Source organism: Amblyomma mixtum, chromosome 7 (assembly GCF_055824585.1).
Source record: "Amblyomma mixtum isolate Tamu chromosome 7, ASM5582458v1, whole genome shotgun sequence".
Lineage (NCBI taxonomy): Eukaryota > Metazoa > Arthropoda > Arachnida > Ixodida > Ixodidae > Amblyomma > Amblyomma mixtum.
Window position 1 is genome coordinate 95,462,446 of NC_143018.1, and position 14,586 is coordinate 95,477,031.

Here is a 14,586-nt window from a genome sequence, read left to right on the forward strand (position 1 = left end):
CTAAGTGAAACGGCTCGTAGTTGTTAGCACATCACATAGCGTTAGATGAAGTTTGGACTGAGCTCATTCAGAAGGGTTGTCAGCGAAAATGATATAGCGGTTGTGCACCAGTTCTCTTTCAGACACTCACTGTACTAAAGGAACAAATAGGAAGGAGAAAAAAGGCGTTCGTCTCTGTGCCAGAAGTAATTAGGTGCTGTTTCCAAACACCTTCACTGCACGTGGGCGCTTTTGCTTAGCGCGCTTTGTGAGTATAAAAGCGCTACGGATTTTTTACATTACGCATGGGTCAGAGATGCAAATGTAGTGCGGTATTGATATTTACAAGGAGAGTCCCAACAACGAGGTTGGAGAGGGTAAAAAGAAGGGGGGGGGGGGGTGAAGCGTTTCATGTGTTGTGCAATGCATGCCCTCATATAGCCAGGAAACTCCGTTTCATCTGTTCTGTTGATTCACTCAATCCCATTTGCACCATACTCGTTATCACTAACGATGCACTGCCCCTACCAAATCCGGAGAACGAATTAGTACGCAAGAGAGAGGCGCAGAAGAGTTTGGATGAGTGGAATGATGCTTGAAAGCACTCAGAGCCTGGAATATGCAACAAAACAAGAAAACAAATATCGGGACAAAAGGAGAAAGAGCGTGAAATCTTGTTAAATGCAGGCGCAGAACAGGACGGGCGAGAGACTATATGTACAACGCGCGCTGCAATTCCCGTGCCTGCCTTAGTGCAGCGCGTGGCGTTAGGAGGGGACGATGCCGGTCGTACCACCAAACACGTACTAGCTCCCAAGGTCGACCGGCGGTCCGTTGTAAAGCGAACAAATATGAAGGAAGAAATATTAAAAAAGAATCGCAATAAAAGAGAACAACGAGCGGTTGAGGTTCGCCGCGGGAAGATGCGGAGTCGAAAATAGACTTCACGCCCGGCTGCTGCTGCATGCGGTCCCGAGGACCCCTGTTGTCGTGGGTGAGGAGGTGGAAAGAAAGGAAGGTGCAGGCCGGATCGTTGCGTGCGGGGAATGCGCGGGAAAAAAAAAAAGGGGGGGGGGGGGGCGCAAGCAGGCAGGCGCAGTCTTGAGATGGCAGTTGGAGCGGGAGCGGCGCTTGCGCTCCTGTCTGTCGTAATCCGCGGAAACTCCGGTTTTAACGAGAAGCAGCGGGCAGCAAGAGTTCGCGGTCTGCTTTGGATCCCCGCGCCCTCCATGCTGACAGGCGCGTTAGTGAAGAAAACCGGACCGCAGCTGCGGTCCAGCCCGGCTCGGCGGTACCTACGTTGAGTAACTCGCGTGTATATTCTACATGCACGCCATGCACTTGGCAGGAGCAGTGCGTGCACTACATGCCGTAGGTGCGGGGTTGACTTTCGTCTTTTTATTTACTCCGGTTTTACTCCTTTTCTTACTCCACTCGCGCTTTCTTTTTTGTCCCTTCTGGCTGAGGAAGGATGGCTGAGGAATTCGTGTTGTTGTCATGTTACGCAAACGTCACTGCTAAAGAGTTGGCACATATATTGGCGTCTGTCTGGCGAGGCTGTGTCGCACTGGACGTGCGCCTTCTGTTGGGCGAGTACTTCACGGAGTGCGGTGCCTTGTTCTTCGTTAAATTGTGCCTCCTTGCAGGTAGGGAGCAGCTGTAAGTGTTGTTCTTGCTGCCATCGCAGCCTGTCAGTGAGCGGTTACCCACGGGGCGCCGGCTCGAAAACGTCAGAGGCGCAGGCTAGGTAGCGGAACGCTTGAAAGTGCGGGTTGGTCGTGATCAATCAAAACAGTAAAGTGTAAGAAATAGGAACTCCCGAGAAACGCAACTTGCGCGCATTTGTCGTGCCAACGCGTCTCGTGACTTGTTTCGTGGTGTTCTTATTGTTTTGTCTTTCGCTTTGAACGATCGCCACGAGGTTGAGGAGGCGGAAATGCTGCGACGCGCTTCGATGTTAACGACAAATACATTAGCAATTTTTAGCACCGCCCTACAGCAAACACTGAAACTGTTACCGTACGGCAAATACGGCTAGGCAAGCCTGGCAACGGTAGCAACGGTAACGCGTTACCGTATTTGCCACACGGCTAACCGCGCTACGCTAAAGCTGCCTAGCTATTAAGGAACACGCTTTCAAATTTGTGATATATTATATAGGAAATTAAAGTGGTAGGAAGAACGTTCTAGTTTTGAGTTGCTTGCGCCGGTATGGGGATGGTAGGTGAAGACGAGAGTTCACCGCGCCAACAGATAAACAACGAGAGGTCTAAAAGGTGGCGCCAATGAGGCAGCCTTTAGAGAATCAAATAAAATGCGCTGTAGCCTAAAAGCTATGAGCTTCGAATAAACCCTATGGCACTGGACTTCTTTCGGACGTCCTGCGGATGTCCTGAACGTCCGCAGTACGTTCAAGGGACTTTTAATGCCCTTTGGGAAAAGAGGAATTCATTAACAGTGCCTCTTATGGTTGTGAAAAATATTCGAAGAACTGTGAAAAAAAATATTAAGCTTGCTTACACGCGCCAATGCCCTCCAAAGTAAACGTTCTTGCCATACGTCTATCTCACGCTCGATGTCGGCTGGGGCGAAGTTAATATAGATAGCGCCCGTGTGGAGCAGGATAACGATCAAAGAAAAGGAAAACAAAACAAAGATGGCTTCTGCTGGGCTCTGCTGACGAGAACCTCCAGAGGAGTCAGTAAAGATGGCACCCAGAAGGCCAAACACAAAGGAGGAGGTAATTAAGGCAGCGCCTGTCTCGTCAGTTAAGATTAGCAAGAAAGTGGGAATGGCAGGTGTACGACACTCTTACCAGCTTCGGCTTGAACGGCGGCTCGATCTCCTTCCTTTCCAGCTTGTCCCACTGGATGGTGCGGAAGAAAGGCTGGTCGCACACGTCACCCGCGGGGCACCCCGGCATGCCCAGCCGTGTCTCGGCGTTCTTGTCAAGCAGCTGCGTGGGAAAAGAGCGTGAAGCAGTCAGCGGTAGAGTTATCACGATCATCTTCTATAATATCGGGAGATGCCACCGTGATCATCATCAGCCTTACTTCGTCCACTGCAGGGATAAGGTTCCTTCCATTGATCTTCACTTAAGCCTGTCCCGCGCAAACAGCGGCCAGCTTATCCCTTTAAACTCCTCAATCTAATCCGCCCACTTGTCTTTCTGCTGCACCCCCCTATGCTTGCCTTAGCTCGGAAGCACTGCGTTGCTTGCCGACCATATACCTTCCTTTCGCATTACATGCATTGTCTATGACCTTTTCATATTTAAGCTGAGATATCATTAATTCGCTTTCGTTCCCACATAGGAACAAACAAGGGTACCTGCCACCAAGATTCCCCATAATGTCTTATCGAACTTTTATTTATTCGTATGTTTCCAAATACTCTCGATTCTCTGTTGAAATTATCAACTTCACAACGAGCCACCTAGCCAAGCATTACGTCGAGAAATACCAAGAGAAAGGAGGAATTTAACGCATGGTCCAGGCAGGGAAGGCACCGGGACATTCGTGGTGCAAGGGATGGCGTGGAGAAGAATGTGGGTGGGGAGGCGTAATACGCCACCTCGTGGCGTGTTGGCAGGTGGCAGCAGAGCGAGACGCTACCTGTCACAGCGAGAGCGGAGGAGTGGACAACCGGAAGGTGACTGCCACGGGAAGATCCCGAAGGGCGGCTAGCAGCGTAACACGTCGCCTGTCGGTCGTGGCCGGTAGTAGCTACCGCGGCAGCCCGGCAAATTTTGGGCCCGACCCTACGTCGAAATAGGGCAGATCTCATACTTATGGTATGGACTTGTCAAGAAATCCGGGATATAGATGAAGAAACTGGAACAGAGGATTTTTGGGGGACTCTACTGCTAAGGTCATACCCTGAGGTATAACCTGGATTAATTCGACTAGGTCACCGTTAGGTGGATAGGCTGACGCATAGCCTGCATCTGTTAGAAAATAAAATTTTACTGCCACCACCCCTTTCTGGGGTTGGGTGGCTTTGACCACCCCCTTTTGGTATGGTGGTGGGCGCCGGACTACGGCGCCCCTGCGGCGTGTGTAGGGCGCACAGACTTAGCGAAAATACCAAGCCGTAGACGCTCGCGATTGAACTGAGTGCATATGGCACCCTTCTGTCTCGTACACTTAATCTTAGCAGCACAATGCATCACCGGTTGGCCCCAAGCACTCCCAAGAGAGTGCGCACACATCATTCACTGTGACACCGTGTGCCTTTCGTAGACGAGTTGTGTGCAGTGTGCCGCTGGATTAATAAAAAAAATTTCTGCCTTGTAATATCTACAGGCGAATACGGATGTTTCCTCCGTTACTGTACTGAAGGACAAGCTTCTCTGTTTTTTCTAAGGCAACAAATTACGTTTTTTTTTTCACGTAGTATGGCTCCGTAATGCTACGGACTTTTTACATTGTGAAGCGGGGCCACAGATCGAATTTCTCTATTTCGCGGCATTTTATTTTGTCCGAGTGCACATATTCACTAAAAATGGTGCTTTCTTATCAATAACACGCAATTTCATCACAGGTGTTCGCTGATTGTTAAAAAGAAAATGTTTCTGGTTTGTGGCATTTACAACGGATGGCGCCACCCATCCACTACATCGTAACTCATTGAGATAGGCATTTGTGCAACCGACGTATGCTAACAAGCTGCGTTATTCAATGAAACAGTAATCTGCCTAGAATAAAGCAAGTTCGGCAGCCAGAATCAAGCGGGTAGAGCCTGCACTCGCTTTAACCACTGCACCAAGAACGCCTCATGCTTGCAAGAGTTGCGGCTTTCCCTCATAATTTGGAAGCTTGGGAGAGCAATAGGACGATACGCGCAACTGTAGGTACGTATACAGTAAATCTACTAACAATCACAAAGGTCAAAAACGTTCCTTGTACCTTGCCCGAATCACCGCGTAGCTGCGTAGCAACAACAAGAAGGAAGCAGACGCATGTGGAGAAGAAGAAGAAAAGGATAACGTCACGGGGGTCAAACCTGCCGATTGCGGAGCAAATATCGCTGCTCCACGGATCGATCCGGTGTCTACGCGTGATCTCGATCTGCCATTAGAACAGACAACTCGCGCTCCCAATCTGTCATTGGAATACGACTGATTCGAACAAAGCAGAAGAACTTGATCCGGATCTGCCACTGGAATTCAACACCAGTCTCGACAGAAAAACTGGGCGTCGTGAGCAGGGCGAAATGGGTAGGGTGGACCGTGTGGCTCAACCGGACTGGATGCAGCGGCACGATGCTAGCTAGCTGTAGCGCGGCGACCGGAACAACGGCTGTGTACATGTCCGTGATTACTCGTTTGCTTTGCTACCAGCGGTTGCTTACGTCACATTAACGCAGCGTCCAAATGAAATGGAAGAATAACTGGATCGTTACAGAACACGGCCCGAGGCCTTTCTTTCTAGCGTACGTCTTAATTCATGACAGAATAACGTCATCAAGTTGTGATAAATGCAGATGTATTTGTCGCTTACAACACACTGCTTACTCTTCCAGTGACGAACGAACTGTGAAAGAAGGAAACGTTTCATAGGAGCAAAGTTTCGGATTTGAAAACAAAATAAAGAGACCTCGTCCTAAATCCAGAAGGAACCAGAAGGGTATCCGATCACGTATAACAAAGACCGCATAATGACGGCAACGATGGAAGTGCCACTGAACTGTCGCGGAAGCCAAAACATGAAGCGTTTTTGTCACGCTTGTGCATCGTTTCGAGTTGGCGGTGGTTTGTTGCGGTTACAAATGTGGGTGTCCTTACACGCCTAAACTGCTTTTCCGAGTAAAGACTGATAATGTGATGACAGTCTTCGAAATGGCGCTACGTAAAATAAATGAAGCTTGATGAGGTGGTGGGGCGTCTCCGTTTCATCATAATCATCAGCCTGACTACATCCACAGCATTACAAAGGCCTTTTTTATCTCTCTCTCCAATTAACCCTGTCCTTGCCAGCTGCGGCCAACTTTTCTCCGCAACCGAACTTTGTGCCGCCCCTCCCCCCCCCGGAAAAATTTTGAGACACAATGCTTGAGATATATTGGTGATGTTTTATATTTATGATTTCAAGTTTGTAAAACATGTATAAACCACGTAACATGTTTACTGCCGTTTTATAATTATGTCATGAGCATTAAAATAACATTTAAACATAGTATTACCATAACGTTTAGTTTTAACGTTTAGCTAACATCACGATGCAACACGTAATGTCATTTTTTTTTAATTTCTAACAGTAATAAGACGTTTCAATGCACCAATTAAGCAACACTACTTAACTCGAACCCTGAGAACAAAACCCACTACTGCGATCCTAAATGTTATGGGTTTTAAAATTTTGTAGCCATTGTGTGGTTACTTTTAAGGTGGTAAAAACAAGCAACAGGACTAGACGATATGCAGAGAAAGAAAAATTTCAGTGACATGGAGAAGAGAATCAGCATAATGGATGCAAAGGGAGCATTTTTGGAGTATATTAGATGGATAAGGTTTCACGGGCCAGAACATTGCGAAGCTACAAATTGTCCTGAGTAGCTGAAATGGATTTCCGAGTGGCAGCAGCCTTATCTGAAGTTGCGCGTGCTTCATATACTTCAAGAAGTATTCTAGTGTAAAAAAAAAAATGCGTCGGCCGGGAATCGAACCCGCGCCACCCGCTACTCGCCTGCCACACGAGGCGCGCATTCTACCACTGAACCACCGACTTTTTTTCTTTATTGCATGAATGAATACATCAATAAAATATTGTGACTTGGATGCACGATCGGTATGTGGTTATTTTATGGAACATGTGTATAAGTTGAGAGAAGTCTTGAAGCAACAAGATTGCGCGGATGATGTATTGAGTCTGATGGACCAACTTGTGTTAATGAAAGTCCATTAGACACGGTTGTCTGCCAAGGGGCACGACAACTACCACTGAACCACCGACGCGGATGTTTTTTTTCTTCATTGCATGGAAGAACTTCCGTAGAAAGGAGGAAAATTTCAGTGAGACTGCTTCGCGTCTCAAGTTACCGGGCTGCTTAAAGAACCATGAACGTTGGCTTAAAGGGGTAGAGACATCAAATTCCAAGGTTGTACAAAAGACTGCCATACGTTTCCTTTGTATGTGAGGACCATAAGAGCGAAGTATTAAATTTAAGGGAGGTCTAGAACATATTTTAATTTCATTTTAAAGTTTGTGAAAATGCTCACTCTTGAAGTCTGACCCAACAAGCACAAGACCTCCCCATGTGCGCCTAGAAAGGATGGAATGTCCCAGTCCCAGTACGACGTTTCTCAAACGTTTCCAGACCATAGAGGCAAGACATAGAAACACAAGCAAAAAGGCAGTGCTCTCACTAAAGGTCTATAAACGTTTTTTCTGCAGTTTTAAGCAGCAACAAAAGCGAGTTAATGGATTTTGGTCCCAGAAAGGTAACTGGGCATAACGTTTTGGGACCAATGATTTTCAACAAGAAACAAAAATCGACTGCTCGCGTTCTTTTCTCTCTCCCTCGCGCCACAAGCTGCGGCGAGAGGAGGTTTCGCTCTAGCACGCGTCGTTTTGAGAGATGAAACGGCAGTTTCATTCGAACAGCCGAAGCAAGCAGTTAGCCCCGCATCTCTCTCGGCGCATGCGTTTCTTGCACGTGGGCCATCGGCTCCATGCTGCAGGCAGGTGGCGGCGGTCTCCATTTTCATCGCGCCGCCGTAAGCGGCGGTCACCAACTTTCCCGTCTTCTAGCGTTTCCCCTGCTGCCGTCCAACTGCAACATTGTGTGGTGGCCCCTCCAGGCATCTCCGGCTATCGGCGCCTGCGCCGCTGTCTAGCAGAAGTGCAGTAATGGCCTCCCGTCGCTCGCCCGGCTTCCTCGCTGGACGGAAGCCATTTTGCGCGCTGTTATTCGCGCTGCCTCAGCCGTTCGAGCACAAGCCCCAGCGCGCGGCAGTTCTTGCTCTTATCACTACGGCAACTGGGCTGTCGTGGACTTCGTAGCTACGGATTCACGGCAGTTTTCCAGCGCATCTCGGCGTGCCCATACCATTCCTTTTGGAACTGATGCAGCGGCGGCGCATCGCAAGTCCTTTGCGCAGCTTCACGGCCCTACTGATGCCGCTTTTCGAGGCGGCGGAGTTCGTGGCAATAGGCGACTCCTCATACGCACCTGCATTCCTCAGCGCCTCCGACGACTGCAGCGCGTTGGTGGTGGAAGCGTGGCTCTCAACTACGGTCATAGGCGGGAAGGACCTTCGGAGACCCACCAATCTCTTTCTGCGAGTGCCCATGGATTAGCCTGCTCTACCTACTTCGCCACCGCCCAGCCATCCTGTCGCAGCGGTGTAGTTTGTGCAGTGTTCGCGTGGCTATACTGACTCTCCCGCACCTGATTAATCGTGCCTTGATCTCGACTCTCACGCCGGACTGTGCCGCATGCGCGGTCTGCCGCACCATGGATGCAGCGCGCCACTGCACCAGCCTCGAGACGTCCCCCCTCTCGCCTAGCTTCAAGCAGTCTTATCCCCACACTTAGTCTCAAGAAAATAAAACTCCCAGGATCGTTACGAGGGTGTAACGCGTATGTTTGAGCGTTCGCTGTGCTATGAGAAGGTGCAGGACAGAAGGCTGCGTTTAATTCATGGTTTCAGCTGTTGCAGCCTCCTATTTCATCCCTGGGTTTCCGTAGGCAAAGTTGTCAAGGTATGTTGGTTTATTTTATTTATTTATTTAAACATACTGCAGGGCCTTTTCGCACTTTTTTTATTTTCGCCTGGTAGAACTATTTTTTTTTGTTTTGATAACATGTCGCTGAAGCTTGTTCCGAGAGAGGGGGGTTTCAACTTGAAGAAAATCCATGACCTGAAACTGCGTGTCTGCAGCGTACGCTCATCTCGCCTTTTGTTTTGTCATCAAAGTTGCTCTTTACGTACGTTTGCTTTTGCGTGTGCATATCTGCTTTTGTAGCCCTTAGAATACTTGTTTAAGGTGCATCAACTTCCAGCCCATGTTCTGTTTTACTTTCTTCAGTTTGCAGATTTCTCAGAGCTAGAGAAAAAGTGGCCATCATAGCACTACGGCATGGCGCCGTAGTGCTATGTACAAATTGTGTATTAAAAGGTGCCTACTTTTGCGTCTGCTGTTTGTATTCATTCAAATTTGCGCCGTTGACCGGAAGTTTTGTTCAGCACGGACTTTCAATTCGTCTGTATTGTTTTTCTTTGACTTGCATTTTGATTTTGGTGGTGTATAGTGCTGTCGCCGGTATGGACAATAGGCTACAAGTCCGTGCTAAGAGTACGGCTAGTAAACTGAAATGACCTCTGTGTGGTGCTGTTATTTGTTCTTATATATGGGCAAGATGGGGTGACTTTTTGAATTCATATTTCCTTTGTGTGTAAAATGCTAGGACATTTCACAGTGCGAAACGGCCGAGCCAGCACGCATTCACACAAGTGGACAGGTGAATTACATCACCTGTAAAGTAAGTATGCACCTGAAATTTGGCAGATATGTGCGCTTGGACGCCTGCAGGCTGCATGAAAAAGGAGGAATAATGTTATTGAACCAGAGCCGAGAAATCGAGCATTAACCTTTTGGGGCTTTCCATGGGACGCACAACTTTTTAGACATCGCTAGTTGTGGGGACGTTTTTTGGATGTGTTCGGGAAAAATGAGCACCTCCTGGGGAGATTCCAAATGTCCCGATGGGTTATTTTTGGGAGATTTTGAGGAGGTTTTGTGTTTGTTGGGGAGCCATCGCTAGTGCATCAATGTGACGTAGGAACAGAGAAGAAAACACAAGCAAGTATTTCCTACGTCATTACACAGTTTTCTGACGTACGGGACCAAGTTTTGCGCTTTCGCGGCCTAGCAACCTTGGTTACGAGTGCTCACGAGTCTTTTTTTTTTCTGCACGCTCGCGAGTGCGACGGTGCTTTACGCCCGGCGTTGCCGAAAGATCCACTTTTGCACAGGCATATTGCCCGTGCTCTAATGTAGGAAGCATTCTCTGGTATCATGGATGTTATGTATTTTCTTGTGCGAACGTGAAGTACGCCGAGCATGCCGGCCGGCCAGCCTGGATCCCGTCTGCCGGCGTCATAAAAAGGTGCTAAAGTGTGTTCTTGACGTAAATAATAAACCCTGGGATAAGAAATGTGAAAAATGTGTCATTTTTTAGGATCGCTGACGAATACTGAGCTGCTGGCAAAGGTAACGACTGTGATACGAGCAAACGTTTTGCCACAACCGCCTCGCAGCTGCCGCTGGCCCGACGTTGCGGTCCGGCTCGCCTGGCGCCCGCTCGCTTCGCTGCTGAAGACGTCGTGGAGATTCACCATACTATTATTTTATTGTGAGATGATGCTGTTGACAATAAAGCGATGTGTAGAGTAGGCCTTTTATTATAGCGCAGGCGACTTCCGAAGCGGCGGCCGCTGCGGCTTCGATGCGGAAGAGGCTATAGGCCTAGCGACGACCACGTCAACCAGGCAGCAGAAGAGCTCGTCGCCCGGAGCGCCCGCGAGCGATGCCGTTGCCGAAAGCTCGAAACATAAGCAGGCATGCTTTGTCGCTGCTCGAGCAGTCTTTCTGAGGGACTGCTGTACGGCGGCGAAGTGCGACACCGGTTGCGGGCGGAGCTTGGGTAGAGCGGCGCAGCGATGCTCACCGCTCCGTGTCCCTGCTTGCAGTGGGGCGGCAGTTCGCAAGCGACGATCAGTGCGGCGCGTCGGCCTAGTGGCCATATGGCTTGATGAATGTTGCTGCGTGTGCACTATTTGTCTAAATAATGATTGCACTTCGCGCTCTGAGCTCGCTACTTGTTTTTGGTCGGCGAATGTTTTCGCTCGGCCACCGATATGCCCAAGGCACGTCGGCCAACGGGTCTCGTTTTGGTCGGCGGCGTTGTCACACTAGGACGACGCTTGGTCGTCGGTGCAGTGTGACTGGCTAGTCGGGGAACGACCAGGTTGGCCGACGCGACCGTCGGCGTCGCTGTCGCGTCGACCTCGGGGTCCCGTCGGCCTAGTGTGAACGCGCCTGAACTGCGCGCTGGTCCCAGGCTGCCCTAGTCGTCGCTAGGCCTAGGTGGTCTCGCTTCCGGAGTTGACGGCGCTTTGGAAGTCGACTGTGCTATAATAAAAGGCCTACTCTTCACATCGCTTTAGTGCGAACTCGTCCCATAATAGAAGAAAAGTTCGATTTCCACGACGCCTCCATCAACGGAGCTAGCAGACGAGCAGCGCGCACGAAGCAGCAGCGTCGAGCTGTCGGGATGGGACAACGTCGACGCTGTTGTCGGCAGAGTGTGACACACGGGTCGGCCGACGTACGGCTGCTATCTCGGCGATGCGCTCGTCAGGCGACGACCGGCGCTCGGTCGGCGTCTGCGCAGTGTGACAGACGCGCCGACGGCACGAAAATCGCTGCCGCCGACCATCGCCAGACTGAAATCAGCCGATCGTCGGCCTAGTGTGAACGCGCCTTTACCATTTGACGTTTCCTACACGCTCGGCGTTCGCTGGCACAATCTGGGCTGCGTCGGGCCTGACGCCTGCCTCCTCTTCGGAATCGCTGGGCAGCGGATCAAAAATGAAGTGGTTGTCGGGGTTCGAACCGCGGCGTCTTCTTCCTCGTCTGCGTCATCCCGCGATTCCTCATAATCGGTGTCTTCGCCGAAATAAAACTCTTTCCGACTCTGAGCTGTTCGACTTGCCCTCCGCCCGGCTCTCCGTGTTTACGCGCACCACGTGCGTGTCAAGCAGACGACAAGCCTACACGACGTCACGGCTTTCCGGGCCCACGTGACAACGCATTGCCTGGTTTTTGACGTCATGCAAGAGCCTGGCAAAACCTGGCAACTACGAACCGAAACCGAAACTGCTGGGTACAAATAATACGATTATTAATTATATAATGCGAGTTCATGCTTCTAAGATGGTGTTCCATGCTCACTGAATCGCTACGCATTATTTACAACCCAGAAATACAACACAAAAATTTGGTGTCTCTACCCCTTTAATAGGAGCCCGCCATAGCCCTAACTCAACACTGCATCCCCATGAAAACATCAAAATTCAGGGAGGCACACACATGTATCTAGGCACGGTAGCCAGCTTGGAGGTTCTTCGCGTGCAGCATATACACTCCTCACCAAATCTGCCGATTTCGGAGCAAATTTTGCTGCTCCACCAAGCGATCTGCGATGTACGCGTGGTCCCGATCTGATATTGGAACACACAACTCGTGCTTCCAATCTGCCATTGGAATGCAACTGATTCGAACAAAGCAGAAAACTTGATCCGGATCTACCACTGGAGTTCAACACCAGTATCGACAGAAAAACTGGGCGTCGTTAGCAGTGCGAAATGGGTAGCGCACGTGGTCCGTATGGCTCAACCGGACTGGATGCAGCGGCACGATGCTGGCTAGTGGCATTGCCGAGACCGGAACGGCTGTGACATGTCTGTGATTAGTCGTTTGCTTTCCTACCAGCGGTTAATTGCTTTCGTAACATTAACGCAACGTCCAAGTGAAATGGAGGAATAAATGGATCGTTACAGAACACGGCCCGAGGCCTTTCTTTCTAGCGTCTTAATTCATGACAGAATAATGTCATCTGGTTGTGATGAATGCAGACGTATTTGTTGCTTACGACACATCTTGCTCACTCTTCCAGTGACGAACGAACTGTGAAAGAAGGAAACGTTTCATAGGAGCAAAGTTTCGAATTTGAAAACAAAATAAAGAGACCGCGTCCTAAATCCAGAAGGAGCCAGAAGGGTATCCGATCACGTATAACAAAGCCCGCATAATGACGGCACCGATGGAAGTGCCTCTGAACTGTCGCGGAAGCCAAAACATGAAGCGTTTTTGTCACGCTTGTGCATCGTTTCGAGTTGGCGGTGGTTTGTTGCGGTTACAAATGTGGGTGTCCTTACACGCCTAAACTGCTCTTCCGAGTAAAGACTGATAATGTGATGACAGTCTTCGAAATGGCGCTACGTAAAATAAATGAAGCTTGATGAGGTGGTGGGGCGTCTCCGTTTCATCATAATCATCAGCCTGACTACATCCACAGCATTACAAAGGCCTTTTTTATCTCTCTCTCCAATTAACCCTGTCCTTGCCAGCTGCGGCCAACTTTTCTCCGCAACCGAACTTTGTGCCGCCCCCCCCCCCCCCCTCCGGAAAAATTTTGAGACACAATGCTTGAGATATATTGGTAATGTTTTATATTTATGATTTCAAGTTTGTAAAACATGTATAAACCACGTAACATGTTTACTGCCGTTTTATAATTATGTCATGAGCATTAAAATAACATTTAAACATAGTATTACCATAACATTTGGTTTTAACGTTTAGCTAACATCACGATGCAACACGTAATGTCATTTTTTTTAACTTTCTAACAATAATAGGACGTTTCAATGCACCAATTAAGCAACACTACTTAACTCGAACCCTGAGAACAAAAGCCCACTACTGCGATCCTAAATGTTATGGGTTTTAAAATTTTGTAGCCATTGTGTGGTTAATTTTAAGGTGGTAAAAACAAGCAACAGGACTAGACGATATGCAGAGAAAGAAAAAATTCAGTGACGTGGAGAAGAGAATCAGCATAATGGATGCAAAGGGAGCATTTTTGGAGTATATTAGATGGATAAGGTTTCACGGGCCAGAACATTGCGAAGCTACAAATTGTCCTGAGTAGCTGAAGTGGATTTCCGAGTGGCAGCAGCCTTATCTGAAGTTGCGCGTGCTTCATATACTTCAAGAAGTATTCTAGTGTAAAAAAAAAAGGCGTCGGCCGGGAATCGAAACCGGGCCACCCGCTACTCGCCTGCCACACGAGGCGAGCATTCTACCACTGAACCACCGACGCGGATGTTTTTTTTTTCTTTATTGCATGGAAGAACTTCCATAGAAAGGAGGAAAACTTCAGACTGGTTCGCGTCTCTAGTTACCGGGCCGCTTAATAGGAGCCCGCCATAGCCCTAACTCAACACTGCATCCCCATCAAAACATCAAAATTCAGGGAGGCACACACATGCATCTAGGCACGGTAGCCAGCTTGGAGGTTCTTCGCGTGCAGCATATACACTCCTCACCAAATCTGCCGATTTCGGAGCAAATTTCGCTGCTCCACCAAGCGATCTGCGATGTACGCGTGATCCCGATCTGATATTGGAACACACAACTCGTCCTTCCAATCTGCCATTGGAATGCAGCTGATTCGAACAAAGCAGAAAACTTGATCCGGATCTACCACTGGAGTTCAACACCAGTATCGACAGAAAAACTGGGCGTCGTTAGCAGTGCGAAATGGGTAGCGTGGTCCGTATGGCTCAACCGGACTGGATGCAGCGGCACGATGCTGGCTAGTGGCATTGCCGAGAGCGGAACGGCTGTGACATGTCTGTGATTAGTCGTTTGCTTTCCTACCAGCGGTTAATTGCTTTCGTAACATTAACGCAACGTTCAAGTGAAATGGAGGAATAATGGATCGTTACAGAACACGGCCCGACGCCTTTCTTTCTAGCGTCTTAATTCATGACAGAACAATGTCATCTGGCTGTGATGAATGCAGACGTATTTG

At 49.1% G+C, this 14,586-nt stretch overlaps 1 protein-coding gene across 5 annotated transcripts in view; it reads right to left on the reverse strand.

The window, feature by feature from the left end:
* The window catches only part of LOC149336904 (putative protein kinase C delta type homolog), a 439,118-nt gene that overhangs the window by 2,450 nt on the left and 422,082 nt on the right, over window positions 1–14,586 (reverse strand). For 4 of the 5 annotated variants that reach the window (XM_089553211.1, XM_089553210.1, XM_089553208.1 and 1 more), the window contains one exon: window positions 2,795–2,935. In XM_089553211.1, the coding sequence (XP_089409337.1) occupies window positions 2,795–2,935 (141 nt within the window). Of the gene's footprint in view, window positions 1–2,794; window positions 2,936–14,586 lie in introns of those variants that run through there. The other variant, XR_016284345.1, reaches the window with a different exon arrangement.